At 31.9% G+C, this 19,745-nt stretch overlaps 1 protein-coding gene across 1 annotated transcript in view; it reads left to right on the plus strand.

Annotated features, from left to right (window-relative positions):
* Positions 1 to 19,092, plus strand: part of LOC119600858 (GDP-Man:Man(3)GlcNAc(2)-PP-Dol alpha-1,2-mannosyltransferase) — a 57,999-nt gene extending 38,907 nt beyond the window's left edge. The window contains exon 5 of the mRNA XM_037951439.1: positions 18,978 to 19,092. Within this exon, the coding sequence (XP_037807367.1) occupies positions 18,978 to 19,068 (91 nt within the window). The 3' untranslated portion in view covers positions 19,069 to 19,092. The remainder of the gene's footprint in view (positions 1 to 18,977) is intronic.
* The last annotated feature ends 653 nt before the right edge of the window (positions 19,093 to 19,745 follow it).

Below are 19,745 nucleotides of genomic sequence, written 5' to 3' on the forward strand. Positions count from 1 at the left end.
TTAAAAATTATATTTTTAATGGAATATATCTAATGACTGCAGCCAATATATATGAAAATTGGCTGCGACCTTTTGCGATCTTCAGAGATACTCAAAAAAATTAGAGTGTCCTATAGAATTTAATATGTTTTTTTTTTTTTTTTTTAAATTAAGTGTAAACTCACTTTAGGGGTATACATAAATGTTGGCCTTGGCACCATGTATTAGCCCCCAATTACTGCTTTTAAAAAACAATTACTTAAGCCAAATAGGGGTCATAGCTTTATTTAAATAGTAACATTTTCTGTTTATTTCCAGATTTAAATTCATTGATTATAAATTTATTTGTTATACCCTCCACCACCATCAGTGGTGATAGAGAGAGACCCAACAAAGTATATATATTCTGGGTCCTTATCAAATTCTGAGTCGATTTAGCTATGTCCGTCTGTCTGCCTAAAACACGCTCACTTTAAAACTAAGCAATAGAAGTAAACTAAATTCACCGAAAATATTAATTGTTATCCTAAGCAGTTTGGTATTGAAAATGAGCAAAATCGGCTCACACCGGGAAATGTTATGAATCAAAATTTAAAACAACCTCGAAAAAAATAAGCATTTTTTACACATTCTGATGTAATTTTCTCGAAAACTATGCAAGATAAATTCATGAAAATCACCACACATGAGAGCTTAATCCCTGCTGAAAATTGCTAGAATCGGTCATATACCTCCCATACAAAAGTACATATTCCCGGAAAATGGAATATGTATATATTTGTTAATAACTTCCGTCACAATGTCGATATCTTCACAACATTTTACAAATTAAAATCTTATGTCAATAGAATTCATCCAGAGAAATTTTCTGGATCGGTCCATGATTGGACATAGCTCCCATACAAGGTTCCCTCCCGAAAATCACTTAAACGCTCATAAATCATTACTAAATTAAGATATCCATATAGAATTTTATACAAGTATTGCTTATATGCACAGAAATATTACTGAGACATTTTTTTCCGATCGGTCCATAACTGGTCATGGCTTCCATACAAGGTCCCCTCCCAAAAATCACTTAAACGCACATAATTCATTACTAAAATAAGATATTCATATAAAGTTTATATAAAAAAAGTGTTGCCACTTTGGTTATTATTAAAAAAAATTGGTTATTTATATTTTGCATGTGTACATGTGAATTATTTTTTCGTTTTGGTTATTTTTTGCAAACAATTGAACTAAATGCTGTTTGCTTTTATTCTAAAAAAAATAAAAAAAAATTCTTTTATCTCTAGTTTTAAATCAATTATGTAAATATACATATCATCCTGTTTTGAATTTTGGTAATATGTGGCATTTTTTTTTACTATTCGAAATTTTTTTATTTCTGCAATTTGTACATCTTAATACTTAATCTTAATTGGTTAGGATTTAGCAAAAGTACCTATGAGTTTTCCACTTATTAAATAAGTTGATTAAAATCATAACAACGCCGTAATATTATTTTATTTACACTAGTCAATCTAACATCGTGAATAATGAATCCTCTCTCTCCTTCTGGTGCATCCATGAACTTAAAATCACTTTTTGGGTCGATTCAAACTCGTCTGTCCTTCCTTTAATATTTCTATTGGAACTTTTTATGTAAAGAACTCGCGATACTTATATGAAAAAACGAAGTAGGCTGTATTTCGCATTTCGATTTTTATGGAATTTGGTGGGAATAGTCCCCGTACTTAGTATATTATGTCCTCCAAATTAAATTTAAAATTTAAAGTATAATTGCAACTTCTATACCTATTTGAAATTTTGCATAAACAGATACTGTGCTAATTTGCCGAAATTCTAAGATAAATGATTTAATAAGAATTAATAAAGTATTTTCTGCTAATTGATGCAAGAATAGTATTACAATATCTTTAAAGTATTAATCAACTGATATTTTTAAGTAACACAGCTAAGGCAAATGAAATTGTATTGTATACAAAAGTTGTAATAACATCTAAACTCGTACGACGAACAATAATCGCGATATATGCAAAGATTTGATACTCATGACCTTTGACTTCTACTATCTCACCATGACTTTTAGTTCTTTATTTACATTTTCTAGATGATGTTGTATACTAGTTTTTATTTTACCGTCTTAAATACTAAATTTTGGTCAATTTGTCGGATAATTTGGATAGATTACGTTTACAAATATTGCTGAAGTTATGAATGTATTGCTAACATCCGCTACATGGTATTATAATTTGGTCAAATATACCCCTTAAACCCAAATTTCGAACGAAATCTTGAAATCTGTACATAAAATGGGAAGAATTTTATAATTTAAAATTGTTTTCCAAAAAGTCATATGTGGAGTATTTTTGAATTGCGCTAAAACGCGTTAAAAACTCATTTATTTTTTAAAATAAATATTAATTACACTTATTAACGAATCCGCGAAGAGACATATATTTATTGTTGAAAACACGATAGAGTCGAAAAGAAACAAGATAGAAAACTGAAATATTTTGCCAAAATATGTTTAATTGATAGTTTGATTGGTATTGAAAATGCGAAATATCGGTTAACGATTTCACCTAGCCCCCATATTATGCCTTATTCAGAAAATTACTATATTGCTTGAAAAGCATCTGTAGCGATGAAATTCAATATAAAAAAGTTTTATTGGATATGTATTTGTCAAAGTTTATGGGGATCGGTATATAATTGAGGGATAGCCTCATAAAAAGTCTCCTCAGAAAATGACTTTAAAGCTCATAATGTACTGCAATATAGCAACAAAATTCAACATAATCAAGTTTTAAAGAAACTGAAATATCTCTGTCAGATTTTATGAGAATTGGTACATAATTCACCATACGTCTCATATAAGATCCCGTAATATAATACCAGTTTAGCGACGAAATTTAACATAGTTCCACTTCAGAAAATGAATTTGTTATTTTAATGTCCAAATGTAAACATGAAACAAATAAAAATAATTTTGTTTACTTTTTTCTTAATTTGGTTATTTTTTATTTGTTGTGGCAACACTGGTTATCACCTCATACAAAAATGTCAATAGTCGCTAAAATGACTGGTTTTATCTTATTTTTTATAAAATAGATATCTGAGACAAAGTAGTTGTGACATTTAATAGAAATTTAAGCAATTGCCTAAATTAAAGATAATTATTATTTTTGTTGTTTAATTTGTTATTAATTGGTTGACAACAACATACTATATATAGGGCAAAAATTTTCGAACAAAAAAGTAGGATTTTGAATTTTTTCAACAAGTATTAAATTTGACGTATATTTTCTTAATTATTTATCCGGTTTTAATCGTTTAGTCCCCAATATTTTATTAAAAATATTACATTTTTAACGTGAGGATGATGACATCAAAAAACGTCCTTTAGTCAAGGATATCTCAAAAAATTTACCTTCCATTTTCTTTATTCCTTCACATAAGATTGCTTATTGTGTACTCAACAATATATAAGATATAGAAATTTTGGAGAATTTCAAATTCCATATTTACATGAAGAATGTGTGTACCGAATTTCATCGAAATCGGAGAGGGTAAAGTACAAAACCTGCTCGAAAATTTTTGAAATGCCCCTCTAGTTTATAGTATAGTCAATAGTCTATTCCAGCGTTTCCCACAGATTTTTACTTCGCGAACCCCTTGAAGAACTTATTTAATTTCGCGGACCCCCATACATATTTTGATATCTTATTGTTCTAAATAATTGTCCATCCGAAAATTGACCTAGTTCATTAATCCCTAGGTCTAATAAATGTAGAGATATCATATCTATAAAATATTCCCGTACATTGAGAATATATAATATTTCAGATAGGTTTTCAATCGCATGTTTTGAAGAAAGAATGACTTCTTTGTTGATATGTTAACATGGTGTTTAATTTTATGATCGTGAGATCTTTCATGTTCATTTTTCTTCAAGGTAGCGAAAAGGTTTCTTTATCAAATATTGTCACATGTGCTTAAGGAGTCACGTTTCAAAAATTTGTTGCGATTGCAAAGGGTGAACTGAGTAAGTGAGCTAAGTTTTCGGGAAAATAATATAAGAAAGTTGGACTTCTTCTATGTTGTTGCGGAATGCGTTATCCGCATAATATATGATTTGAACTCTTTGTTAAAGTACTGTGAATTTGGAACTTAAATTTGAATTTTAAAATACCAACGAATTATTTTACTTCATGGTTTTTGGCTACATATTTACGCGAAACGCTATGGATTTTCTGATGTTAATTTAATAATATGTATTGGTCGACAAAATCAAGTTAAAATCTGTGTATCACGTCGGATTGGAATATTTATAAAGAGATGCATAAAGAGTCACCTCTGTTTTGGAAATATATAATTTTAGTCCTTTCAAACGAGAACACTTTTGCTTACAATTTGATAAACTTAAATCTGTAATAAGCTTGTCTTTGAATTGAACTTCATACTCCGGAATACCTGTATCCCTAATTTAATTGTAAGGCAGAGTATTATTTGTCTGAAATAAAAACCATTATTTCAGTACATATACAGGAAATAAAAATTACAAATCACGCAGTACTTTACTTTATAAAAGTTATACAATAAATTTGTAGGGCCTAGCTTCTTCCTGATAAACAACCGAAAAAATAAAATTCAAAAAGTCACCAAAAAAATTTGGGATTATTGCACAAAAATTTGAGATATTTGTACATACATATAAAAGCAGAATATTGTTTATTCATGGTTTTTTTCGTTCGTCTTCGCGGACCCCCTAGGATTTTACTACGGACCACTAGGGGTCCGCGGACCCCCCTTTTGGGAACCGTTGGTCTATTCTATAGTCTAGTGACTAAACTATAGACAAGACTATAGACTAGACTTTAGACTAGACTCTAGTCTATAGTCTAGTCTAAAGTCTAGTCTATAGTCTAGTCTATAGTCTAGTCTAAAGTCTAGTCTAAAGTCTAGTCTATAGTCTTGTCTATAGTCTTGTCTATACTCTACTTTATAGTCTAGTTTATAGTCTAGTCTATAGTCTACACCATTTTTAAGTGAAATTGAGAACATTACGTATTAAATCGAAAAAAATCCACATGAAATTGAGAATTTCCATTTCGTATTAAGAAAATTCCAATTAAAATTGTGATTTTCAATTTGAAATTGAGAAAATTCTGAATCAAATTTAGAACTTTAATTTAAAATTGGCAAAAATCCAAATAAAATTGAGAATTTTACGTTGATGTTGAGAAAATTCTAAATTAAATTGAGAATTTAAATTGAGAATTTAAATTGAGAGAATTCTAAATAAAATTAAGAATTTCCATTTTATATTGAGAAAATTTCAATTGAATTTGAGGTTTTTAGCAAAGAATAATAAGAAGTTGGACTATGACATTGTTTTACAACAATAACATTTCCTTCTCTTCACAGACGAGTTCTGTGTAAATTCAACACACTTGTGAGAACTCAATTCTCTCACAATACTTCAAAACTTTTTCGCGAAAATACCGGGATAATAGGACTTGAACGACGTTTTTTCACAAACACATAACTATTTTTTAATTTTTTACACAATTTTATCGCATTTAACAATCCGAAATATTTTTATTTTTCACAAACTAAAAAAAAAATTTTTTAATTTTTTTGACAATTAATTTTTGTGTGTTGAAATTAAAGTTGACAAAACAAAGTTGTATATTTTGGTATTGAAAATGAAAAAAATATTTAAAATAAACTTATTTTTTTGCAAAAAAAAGAGATTTTAAGTCCGAAAAATATATTTATTAAATGTTTACTGATTAGATGTGGGCAAAATAAATTAAAAAATCTGCGAATGTAGAAATTTAAATGTTATTTATTTTTCCTAAAATTTTTATGTACGATTTTATGCAAGTATGTATGTTTGGAAAGTGTGGTGAAAGTGGTTGGAGCTCCAATACTAATACAAAAATTCTACCAATACATACTTAGAGTTAGGTACCGAATGACAACTCCTTTACGTACCAACTGACAAGCCCCAATTTCTTTATATTCTTTGGTTTTTAGTTTCAAATTGAGAATATTCTAAATGAAAATGCGAATTTTCATTTGAAATTTAGAAAAGTACAATTGAAATGGAGAATTTTGAATTGAAATTGAGATAATTCCAATTGAATTTGGGGAACTTTCAAATGAAATTGAGAAAATTACAAATGATTTTCAGAAAATTTTTATTTTTAATTTGCAAATAAATATATATGTACATATATACAGTGGTGGAAAAAATAATAGAAACGACTTTATTTTGGGGTGAACTGGACTTTGTAAGTTTTTTTGCTCCATCGTATTTTATTGGTATTTAAAAAATATGGCATTGGAAAAAATAATAGAAACGATTCACAGTATTACACTGGGGATAAAAGCTGAGATTTCTTAAACTACGTTTTGTACTTATTTTTAAAAATTTAATTATAAATGAAATTCTTAATATAAAAGTATACTTTTTACTTTAATTTTTATGTAACATTTGTTTTTTCGAAACTTGATTGACCATATGGATCCCGTAAACTGAATCAGAGTGCCGACTTTCAAGTTTTCTTAAATAAAAATTTCAGATATTGAAAGAAATGTCTTCTAATGGTTAAATTATCTGAAAAATTAGTTTTTGAGAAGATTTCGAGAAGAAAAAGTTTTGAACCGACTTATAGATAAGGACAATCCACCGAATTTTGGGCCAAATTTCGAGCAATATTTCGCTATTTTGCAATTCGACCTGTTCTTGGTGGTTAAAAAGGAGCTTAAATATCAAAGTATATTGATGGACTTGTGAAATAATGCTAAAATAAGTTAAATTTAACATAAAAAGTTCACAAAACCTAAAAAATTTAAAAATTTAGTTTGAATTTTAGGTTGTCTACTGTAACGTAAGTTCAGATAAAATGCACCTTATCATATTAAAACATCAGAAAGAATATTCTTTGTAATTTTTTCCATAAAATAAACGTATTAGATTTTACAAAAGGTAATGAAATAAAAAACATATTTTATTTCCCTCGTTTAAAAACATTCTGTTTTATTTTTTGCAGTAGATCTTATTGGGTCTATACTAGTATTAATTCCCGAACAGTACTATACCTAAATTTAAAATTAATTTTCGAAATTTTTACATTTCTTGAAATTTTAGTTTTAAATTCATCTTGTTTTACCTGTCCATCAAGATACTTTGATATTTAAGCTCCTTTTTAACCACCAAGAACGGGTTGAATTACCAAAATGTGAAATATTGCTCAAAATCGGGTCCAAAAATCGGTGGATTATCGTTATCTATAAGCGGATTCAAAACTTCTTCGGCTCGAAATCTTTTCAAGAACTAATTTTTTAAGTAATTCAGCAATGTTAAGCAATTTCTTTCACTGTTTTAACTTTTTATTAAAGAAAATTTGAAAGTCGTGGCTCCAATTCAGCCGTCAGAGCTCATATGGTCAACCAGGCGTTGAAAAAAAACTCACGTTAACATAAAGAACCGAGGAAACAGTATATTTTGATATTGGGAATATCATTTTCAATTTAAATTTTTTAAATTTTTTAAAATAAATACAGAACGCAATTTAAGAAATCTCAGCTTATGTCCCCAGTGTAATACTGTGAATCGATGGAGCAAAAAAACTTACAAACTCCATTTATCATAGGAAAGTAGACCTAAATACCCTTTATTTAAGATACAAATCATCAAATTCTAACGGGTACTTTTTGAGAAAATTTAGTTTTCACCACTAAATAAAGTCGTTTCTATTATTTATTCCACCACTGTATGTATGTAGTGCAATTAGGATTGCCAGATTCCGATTCGCAAAAAGCTGGACATTGGATTTTAAAAAGCTGGACAAAAGAAAAAAAAGCTGGACATAAAAAATACTGAGAAAATATTAATTTTGGTTTGTGTAAATAATTTCACAGTGATACACCAAAAAAATCCAGGGGTTCTCATATATCAATTCCGTTTTGTTATAGTCCATAGAGTAAGAATATAATTTTAGTTTTCCCCGATCACTTCGTTAACTTAGTTTTTAAGAGCAAAAGATGTGAAAAGCGGCATTTTTGAAAATCATAAGTACGTAAACTGTCGCGTACTTTCCGGTAAGAAATATCCAGTAACTTTATGATAGAGAGTAATTTTTAATTTATTCTCAATCAAAAAAATATCCAAAAAAGTACGAGAAAGCCAATTTAAAAAAAAAAATTTGCAAGTTTTTGTTTATAAACAAAGATTTTGCTGAAATCTCAATCGCTAACAAAACACTAAAAAACAACTAATTGAAACTTTGATTTTTTCCTATAAATTAATGGATATTTTAAGTTAACAAAACATGTAGTATCATTAAAAATATATTATTGTTTTAAAACTTCATGATACAAACATATTATTAAAATAAAAATTTACACAAAATCGCCAAGAGAAAGACAAAATAAATTGTTTTAAAAACGCTAGATTGACAATATTTGTTATGATTTTTCACAACAAATAAACTCTTTTAAAAACTAATTTATGATAAATAAAATTAAAATAAATCTAATTACAAACAATTTTTTAATATTCGTGTGTTATTAATTTATATATTTCTTTAAAAAAATGTAAAATTTACCAAATTTTCGATTTCTTTGGATTTTTTACATATTCAAAAATCAAACATATGTTGTAAAAATATCCCGTAAAATAAAAAAATTCTCTATTCACTGTCATTTTTATCGCTCTCTTACTCTCTCGTTGCAAATTTTCAAAAGTACGCGAACGGAATCCAATAACAATTGTTGCAAATTGTTACAAATTATCGAGTACGCGAACAGACCTAATATTTATTACGACATCAGCTGTTCAAGTGTTGAGACATGTTGTCATTGATGATAGAAGAGGGAAATCATAACTTAGTTGTATAACAATCAGTGTTGGCTAACATGATTTGACAAAGATAACATAAAAATTATTGCAGTGTACTAAAAAAAATTGTATTTGGCTGGACAAAGTAAATTTTAGCTTGAAACTGGACAAGCATCAAAAAAGCTGGACAATCCAGCCAAGTCCAGCCAGGCTGGCAACCCTAAGTGCAATACATGAATGTTCCGTGAAAGCTTAAAATTTGAACATTTTGACAATCATTTCGAAAAATTCTGCGAAACTTTTTATACTTTATACTGGGATCTGAACTTTTAACCTAATCAGCGGGAAATTCAGACCACATTTTAATATTTTTTTTTACTTTGACGTATTCAGACTACCAACACATATCGCTTGAGTGGTATTCCTACATAGTATTCATGATAAACCAGCCATTGTTCTTCGACAATCGGTGGATTAACATTGGAATTTCTTTATTATTTGTTTTTTAAAATGTGTTATATAAATAAAAGGTTCTCAATTTCATTTGAAATTTTCTTAATTTCATTTAAAATTTTCTCAATTTCATTTGAAACTTTCCCAATTTTAATTGGAGTTTTCTCAATTTAAATTCCAAAATTCTCAATGTGGGGAGCTTGAAGCCCCCACATGAATCAAATAGAAAAATTCGTATATCTGAGAAACTATTAGAGCTAGAGTCTTCAAATTTTACATGAAGAACTTTGAAATTTATGTGAACATTTAGAGCATAAGGGGCGGACTTTCAATGGGTGGCTTGGCACAACATATATAAATTAAATACAAAATTTCGTGCATCTTGGAAATTCTTCTATTATTCAAATTTTTTATAGATAGATAGAAACTGGCGAACTCGCAATTGTTTGCTTGACATCTCTCATATGTAACGTATTATAAATTCTAACTAGTGGTTAGAATCTTCAAAATCGTTAAGTGGGATTTTTATTTATACATATTCCTTCTAGGGTAGCAAAGCACACTGGGTATAGCTAGTATATTAATAATAAACAATTCTCAATAATTTTAAATTTTATAGATAATTTAATGAAAATAATTTATAATTTGGTTATTTCCCGGCTTATAGCGATTTAAAAAAACCGTTCCAACCAACCAAGGTTTTTCGCTACATTGACTATACTAAATAGCAACAACATGACATGACCATCTGTCTCTTTTCCACTTGCATAAGGTATTGAAATGTAATTTGTATTTTTTTTTTGTGATAAAATTTTGTTGAAAAACAATATTAAATGAAATTTTAGAATAAATTGATGTTATTATTCAATGATATATCTTTGTAGTAAATATAAACAGATATATTTCTGGCTTTTGGTTTGGTTGCGCATTAACTGTTCTTCTTGTTATGTTCCTCTTTGCCTGCACACAAAATCTTGTTTTTTCACTGTTTTATCCGTCAATTGTTTTAAGAAATTATTTGTTGTAGTGTGAACATCGGGCAAACAAATTTTCACTATTTGTCCTGAATTGTGTTTGGCATTGCTTCTTCAAACAAAACGTCAAAACAGAAATACTCATTTTAAGCACATTATGAAATAAAAACGTATTTAATTTTTTGTTTTTAGGCAGAAATTTCTATGAAATTGTAAAAAACTATTGTAATTTAATTAAATAATTTTTTTTAACGTTAAACAAAAATGTTTCGTGTTTGGTGTTCACATTGTGTTCATATTGGGAAAATATTTGTAGGCTGACAAATAAAAATGTTTCACAAAAAACAGCTGATATTTTGTTTGCTCTTCAAAAATATTTTGTGTTCACATTACAGCCAACAAATATTTGATAAAAAACGTCAAATATTTGATAAGTGTGAACGTAGCTTAAGAATATATAAAAATTCAAAATCGATAGCAAAAGTTTTGAGATATATGCGACTAAAAATTAAATTTTTATTCAATATATACTTGTAAAAAATGGGCGTGGCAGCAGACTTATCGTGCTGATTATTATGTGGAGCGTTTGGCCAATGGTTTGCTAACTGTAACTAAAATTAGAACTCAATATCTCTAAGATTTGATTGATGTCGTTCTAAAAGTGCCAAATGTCTCACTGTGCGTAGGGTTCCTTTCGCCCTATTCCTATATTTGCAAAATATCTTTCTATTTCAGTGGGTGGGTGGTGAGGTGGTACAATCACGGTAAGCCTGATACGCCAGGTCCCTTAAGGACCTCACATGAACGAAATTACCCAACTTAATAAAACTAATAGTATCCTGCTTTAATTAATTAATTTTTTTTTTAATTAATCCTAGACAAAGGAATCATGTCATGAAGTTCATTTAGCAAAATATTCTAAAAATACAATTGGGTATCAACATCATTAGTATTATAAATAACAGAAATGTCAAACTGAAGAACATGAGACAACAATTCTGAAAAATATATCTTATTATAATCCTTAAACACTCCACTAACAAAATGCGCAGCAATGTTGTTCGAAATATGTATTGTAAATGGTGGGAATTAGTAAAAGTGCGCATAAATTGTCCTGTATTTATAACTAAAGAAGCGTTACTCACTCTTGGTAAATACACAACCCCAACCAATGTCACAACATTTCCTACCCCCGTAATAGAGATTCGCACAACCGAAATTCAGTCCCAATAATATTGTTTTATATAACAAAAAATTATAAATATAAAGGCAGACACCACTACCTTTACTAAACGTACGGATTTTTCACCATTACCAACTTCATCTAAAACACGATCATTTCTTACAATGTTATATCCCGAAATAGCAACAGCACTTGACCTTACAACAGCAGGAGACCTTACTTACCGAACCACGTTCATCAGGTAGGTAGATCAGAAAAGTATGTTGACCCAATTTCCTGATAACCAATCGATTCAAGGGCCGCACAGTGGTATAGGAAAAAAAAAAGAGGGAAATAATTCGGTAACTTCTAAACGGTTAATCCGATTTTAATGAAATTTGGTATGCACAAAGAGGAGGTGTTGTCGAGTTTAGGTTTTGAATTTGGACCTTATAGGCCAACCAGGGGCCCGGCGGGGGGTCCTCAAATTAGGACACCTCGGCTATGTTAAATTTTTAAAACGATCCAATTTCTTCATTTGAGTTCCGATTTAAAAAAAATTTCGTATATAGAATCTCCTCATCGAGCACTATAAAAAATGTCGTCGTAGCAGTAAATTATCTCTTATAGTTTAGGAGATATTCGCATTTGAATATTAAAATTTTAAAATTTTTACCGTCCTTACTTTAGTTTTTTTGATAATAGCAGGTCCAAATATTTCCGATTTTCGCCATTTTTTTTTATTTGCTTAACAACAAGTTTATATACCAAGCAGTGAAAGAATTATGTAAAAATCATGACTGAGTCCAAAGTTATAGGCATTTAAATTTAAAAAATTAAAAAAAGGCGATTTTTTGTCATTTTTTTGGGAAAAAAGTATCTTTTTCTTTTTAAGTTATCTAAAAAGTTTCTAAGAAGATGTATATAGAATTTATACTTTTTGGAAAGCTGACTTTACATAAAATACGATAAATGAAACAAAACCTAAAAATTTTTGATACCGAGGGGACCAGGTCCATCCAAAAAAACCCTATTTTTTATGGAAAATTAAATCTTGAGCAAAAATTCTCAAATCGCATAGTCGATATCAAATTATAGTGACCTGTTTTATATGACCCAATAAGTTCTTAATCATTTTGTAACGGGTTTCGATAACCCCGCCCCTGGTATGGATATAATAGGCAAAAAACCAAAAAATCCCATTTTTGGGATTTTTTAAAACTTTTTTGGGAATTCCGGGATTTCTAATAAGAAAATTCGAAATTTTTATTTAATTTTGTTTTTTAAGTGACAAATTAATTAGGGAAAACTCAACATCTTTTAGAAAATTTACCTAGCACTATTATTTTCATCCATATATGTAACAAATTTAAGAGTTAACCTTATGGATGAAAATAATAGTGCTAGGCAAATTTTCTAAAAGATGTTGAGTTTTCCCTAATTAATTTGTCACTTAAAAAACATTAGGTAGGCATGTTATATATCAATGGAAAGGTAATTTTGTCTATTTTTCAAAACTGTATATAATTTTTGAAAATTAAAAAATTCGCGGAATACTTTTTTTAAAAAAAATTAAAAAATGTTTTTTATTCAGTTTTTGCGAAGATACAAATTTTTCAAATTGCAATAAAAATTTTATTTATGAATATTTTTTGATGAAATTTTACAGTTAGGTAGATTTTTTTACTCAAAATCCAAAATTAAATAAAAATTTCGAATTTTCTTATTAGAAATCCCGGAATTCCCAAAAAAGTTTTAAAAAATCCCAAAAATGGGATTTTTTGTTTTTTTGCCTATTATATCCATACCAGGGGCGGGGTTATCGAAACCCGTTACAAAATGATTAAGAACTTATTGGGTCATATAAAACAGGTCACTATAATTTGATATCGACTATGCGATTTGAGAATTTTTGCTCAAAATTTAATTTTCCATAAAAAATAGGGTTTTTTTGGATGGACCTGGTCCCCTCGGTATCAAAAATTTTTAGGTTTTGTTTCATTTATCGTATTTTATGTAAAGTCAGCTTTCCAAAAAGTATAAATTCTATATACATCTTCTTAGAAACTTTTTAGATAACTTAAAAAGAAAAAGATACTTTTTTCCCAAAAAAATGACAAAAAATCGCCTTTTTTTAATTTTTTAAATTTAAATGCCTATAACTTTGGACTCAGTCATGATTTTTACATAATTCTTTCACTGCTTGGTATATAAACTTGTTGTTAAGCAAATAAAAAAAAATGGCGAAAATCGGAAATATTTGGACCTGCTATTATCAAAAAAACTAAAGTAAGGACGGTAAAAATTTTAAAATTTTAATATTCAAATGCGAATATCTCCTAAACTATAAGAGATAATTTACTGCTACGACGACATTTTTTATAGTGCTCGATGAGGAGATTCTATATACGAAATTTTTTTTAAATCGGAACTCAAATGAAGAAATAGGATCGTTTTAAAAATTTAACATAGCCGAGGTGTCCTAATTTGAGGACCCCCCGCCGGGCCCCTGGTTGGCCTATAAGGTCCAAATTCAAAACCTAAACTCGACAACACCTCCTCTTTGTGCACACCAAATTTCATTAAAATCGGATTAACCGTTTAGAAGTTACCGAATTATTTCCCTCTTTTTTTTCCTATACCACTGTGGGCCGGGCAATTACATAGAAGGTGAGTAATTGTTTCCTCTTCTTCCTCGTTTTGATAGCTCCTACAAAAGTCATTGTATGGAAGACCAATGAGTCTTGCATGGTTTCCGAACTTGGAATGACCAGTAAGAACTGATAACAGAGTGCTCAGATGTGTTCTGCTTAGCCCTAATATATAGGATGTTTTATGAGGATCCTTATAAGACCATAGCATCTTAGCAATCGAGCAAGTATGTTCTTGAGACCATACTGAACTAAAACAAATGTTGTGTATTTGTTTCTTAATGTCCGCTAAGGGGACGCCGCAGAATTTTGTCTATATCCAGTATGGCCATTCTCGTACCAGCTTTCGCCAAGATATCAGCAATAGTATTGCCAATTATATCCCCGTGTCCTTTGACCCAAACGAGGGTAATTCTTGAATGTCTCGCCATCTCTTTGAGAGACGCCCGGCATTCTTGGACAAGTTTTGATGCAGAATATACACCTATCAGGGATTGGATAGCGGCTTGGCTGTCAGTATAGATTCTGATATCCCTATTAAATATCCGATCGGAAAGGGATTTTCGTTCCAAATTCTTCAATGAAGATTCCACCGCCGACACCTATAGTTGTTTTAGAACCATCTGTATACACATTTAGGCCGTCAACACCTGCAGGTGAAGGTTCATTATAATCAGGGATTATAATGCAAAGTTCCGGAATACAGTAGTCAGAGTCATGTTGTAGATTTGGGAGAAAATCTACAATCTTTGCATGACCTCTGCATCCAAAGATCCATCTATTTGTGATAGTTAATCTGGCTGCAGTACTCATTGCCAGTTGTTTAGCAAGGAGATCCACAGGAAGCCAGTTCAGCATAGCGAACAACGCTTTACTGGGCGTCGTCCTAAGAACACCTGTTATGAGAAAAGCCGTGTGTGAGAGAGAAAGTGAGAGTGTTTCTGTTGGATGATATGTCAAGTGCATACCACCAGACAATGACACCATACATCATTATCGGCTTAATCACCGCCTCATATAGCCAATGTAGATTTCCTGGGTTGCAGGCCAATGCAGGCCAATAGCCTTTCTACAGACGTATAACACCGTAATAGCTTTTGAAGATCTGGAGATAATATTCAAACCCCAAGACAACTTACTATCGAGAATAACACCTAAGTATTTTGCATTATTCGACAGCGTGACAAACTCGCCGTTTAGACGAGGAAGGGAGAATTGAGGAATTTTGTATTTGCCATAGAATAATACAAGTTCCGTTTTTCCTGGGTTAACGCTGAGGCCACAGTTTACGCTCCATGGGCTTATTACCTTCAACGCTTCTTCTCTGAGACATAGTCTCAATGTGCGTACCAGATACCGCTACTGCAAAATCGTCAGCGTATGCAACCGTTTTAAAACCTAGTGAATCAAGTCTAACTAAGAGTCCATTCAGAGCCATATTCCATAAGAGTGGGGATAACACCCCTTCCTGAGGAGTGTTCTGTATAGCTCTTTTCTGAAGTCTTTTTCCCTTGTGTGTGATGTCTTACCATCTTTTGGGATAAAATTCACGTTACACTTGGTCCACTGTGAAGGTAATTAGGACCAGTAGATACAGGACTTGTAAATAGTACTAAGCCAAGGAATGATCAGATCTATATTATATTGTAGATCCGCTGGAATAAAGCCATCAGGGTGATTTATAGGTTTCGAAACTCCTAATTGCCCAGCGGATGATGTAATCGTCTATCTTAACATTCACATCAGTTGTTACAAGTTCGACACCATACTGATCATGCGTAACTGATTCACCAGTTGAGATGCACACTTGGTCAACTCTGAAGGTATGTAGGGCCAGTAGATACAGGCCTTGTAAATAGTACTAAGCCAAGGAATGATCAGATCTATATTATTTTGTATATCCGCTAGAATAATGCCATCAGGGCCAGGTGATTTATAGGTGTCGAAACTCATAATTTCCCAGCGGATGATGTAATCGTCTATCTTAACATTCACAGCAGTGTTTACAAGTTAGACACCATACTTATCATGCGTAATTGATTCACCAGTTGAGATGCAACCGGTAAAATGAGTATTCAGGACTACCTGCAGTCCAATTTTCTTCCACTTTTTGTATATAGCTTGGGACAGAAGGGAATTTGGACAGGATTTTTCGAAGACGACTTGTATATGAAGAGCTTTCTATAGAACTACAGAATTTTCTCCAGGATCTGCGTTTCGCACTACGTACCTGATTTTTAAATTCATTAACTTTTGACTTATAAAGAGATTATATACCAGATCTCTTTGCCTCGTTAAATAATCTACGACACAACTTGCGGGTTTTCGCAATTTCGGGATCCCACCGAGGGGGTTTAGCCTTATGATTACCTTTCGATGATTTACAAGCCCTATTTGTGGCAACACTAATGGAGCTTGAAATCCAATTTACGGCTACTTCGATGTCCCTTCTGTTTTCGATGGTTGGGGCAGAAGGAAGAATATTAGTCAAGGCCGACTTATAGACCTCCCAGTTTGTCTTTCTCCTATTGAGAAATGGTTTCGCAATCTATGCTTGAACTATTATTTCAAATTCTACATAGCAATGATCAGAGGGAACACATCTGCGCCCATAATCAGCGGCATATGCCGTCTTTCAGCTTCGCGCACAATATTTCTGACCAGGCGGTTTGGAGACCGGTCGCCATGTAGCTGCTTAGAAGCCAGATTTTGGAGTTGCCAGACTCCCAAGCAGCCGCAACAGTATCCTCATCGCTGTAATCAGACAGGATAAAGATATTTTAATGGTTCTTATCCAAAATACAGGCTCTTATATTACCTGAGCAGATTGCATATAGAAGTTTATAGCCTCTAATAGACAGTCACACGAACATTACCATGGTGGGTCCACGGTTCCTGGACAAGGATTAGCTCCTCCCCTCTTTCAGTTAAACGGAGGAGGAGGGCAGCAGATGCTGCCTTGGAGTGGTGACGGTTAATCTGCGTTACCTTCACCATCTCCTAGGTCAGGATCATATACGACGGTTTCGTCGACATCCTCCGGACCAGTATCCGAAAGGGTGTCGTCTTCCTCTGCCACTTTCAGATCAACAAGGAGTTCTCCCAATTGACCTGTGGTCGACTGAGAGTTCTCCCCGCCTTCTGAAATAGCGGGATCGTCGAGGTTGTCTTCATCCTTCTTAGGCGGACCCTCTAGCTTAACACTAGAGGTAGCGGCGTTGCGTTTGTCATCACTGCGGTAGATACGGAGAGTGATGCTAGCAAAACCATAGTACACATTGAACACCTTCACCACCTTCCAATCACTGGTAGGTAAATGAGGGTTTCCGCTCCCAAGGAGCGCCAAAATCTCCTCCGGGTCGTGTGGCTCAGTTGGGATCGAGGCAATGGATCTCGGTCTGCACACATACCGGGATCACGTCCAACAAAGCACCTGGCCATACTTCCCCGAGGAAATCCATTGCCAGCTTAAGAAGTAACGCAGAGCGCTCATTCGAACAGGCCAGCAGTTTTATGTGACCCTGGAACCATCCAGCGTTATCATTTTGAGGGACGGGTTCCGGATTTTCCTTAAGGATTTTCCAGTTCATCCCAAGCATTCGTTGACAGATGATCCCCCATTTGTCCTGGGAGATGGCACCGTCACTGTTGCTCCTGTCGATAATAGCCCTTACCAGTGGGTTTTTGGCAACCTCACTGAAAGGTCTATTAACGACGACAGTTTGCGCCTTTTTGGGACGTTTAGTCGTCGGCTGAATATTCGACAAAGAATGGGACTCTTTCTCGGATCTCTGCCGTTTAGGCGCCTCCGCAGCAGACTTAGTCACTTCTGCGTTGGCTGGAGGATCTCACAACAGATAGAGGTACCTCACCGCTTGGGACCTTACCCACAACTGAAGGTTGTGTGGTGGGATTGGTTTACAAGCAGCCAGCTTGGGCCGACAGCTTGCGGATTTTGTTGTCATTGTTATTGCTCAAGTATCAACGAAACTTGTTGGAAGGTTTAATACTTTGAACATTAATATGTCCAATGATAAAATAATTACTATCTCTAGCAATAGGACCTTCATAAGTTTTCATTATGAAACATATAAAATAACAAAAGTATCAGTTGCTGTGGAGGGACGTATATAAAAAAAGAACGTATAGGAAAAGCCATTTTAAATTCATATACTATAACTATTACTATTTTTTAAGAATTAAAAAAATATATAATTAAAATTATAAATCTTTCGGAATAATATTGGTGATTGGATATTAAAATTGAAAGTTTAGATGTTTATAATTTCTGCTCACATAAGTTTTAAAGGATAACAATTCCACTTATTAAATTGTTCAAGACTGAAGGGTAACAATAAGACAATTATGCACTATTCAATTACGTTAGTTTGCTCACTTGGTTTTCACTTGGTTTTTACTATATAAGATAATTGGAAATTTTCTAAAAAAGCACAAAAATTAGAATAATATAAACCAACAGATAAACAAAATACAATTTTAATTAGAATTTAAGCAAATATGTATGCTCGTCCCACGCACTCGTCGATCTTTTAATGTTTAAATGCGTAAAAATATTACTTTTCCTAAATAAATAAAAAATATATATAAAATCTAATAATAATAAATATAATAAAAATAATATTTTTGGCAACACTTTTGCATTGTTGTTACATTATCTGAGGAAATGGTTCTTTACAACCCTGTTAATTCAATCTTTAATAAATCAATATATTGCATATTTTAGATAATTGTAAATATTTATATGAAAATTAGTAAAATAATTCTTGTAAAAATAACGGCGAAAGCATTTTAAAAATTGGTTTCGGTCTCCAAATTGTATATGTGTGTTAGATCGTTTTATAATAAAAAAAAATTATTTATTTTTTATCTACTTACAGGTCCTCCGTAGAACGATTTTCAGAAAAGGAATTTGAAATTAACTTTCTTCGTGCAATTATACCACTTTTTAACAAAACAATAAAGAAATAAATATAAATTATAAATAAACTCAAATTTATGGTGTTTAAAAGTTCATTAAAGAGGGAGTTACGTAATTTTTAGTTATGGATAGTGTGTTTTCCCGGAACGGAAAAACTAGAAAAGGTAAGGTATTTTGGTAACATTGATTGCATTATATTTCAAGACTACCCACCAAAAAGAAGTAGAATTTTCACTACAAATAACATACTTGAAGTACTTCCAATTTTGGAAGCAAGGTACATATCAGGAACTTATACTGGTTGAAACGGAGTGAGCTGAGCCTGTAATACTAAACATTTTCCCTTTTAGCCCATATGGGAGCCAAGCACCATTTGGTGAAGAATTGTGGCAACATATGTGGGTCAGGATCGTTGTCCAGGTTCTCGTTCATTATACCAACAGGGGAGAGATAAGCTGAGCCTGACCATTGTAGACCTCTTTCCAACTCATGAATTTCATTCATCAGGGAAGGCTTGGACTCCAGAAGTGTCATATACGTAAGTATTTGAGTACCCCCTCGTGTGACTTACATAATGTTGGTTGATACACTTTCGCAAGATCCTCCGTTCAAATATTTCCAATTCTTTGGCCACTATTGGCGAAATAGTGAGCCAGATTGGAAATCCATATAACAAGACAGATCTCAGGCGCGGATCCAGCTCAAGCGTTTGGGGGGGGGGACTTTT

Source organism: Lucilia sericata, unplaced genomic scaffold, assembly GCF_015586225.1.
Source record: "Lucilia sericata isolate MDLA Ls3-8-SP2 unplaced genomic scaffold, ASM1558622v1 Contig000005F_arrow, whole genome shotgun sequence".
NCBI classification, from domain to species: domain Eukaryota; kingdom Metazoa; phylum Arthropoda; class Insecta; order Diptera; family Calliphoridae; genus Lucilia; species Lucilia sericata.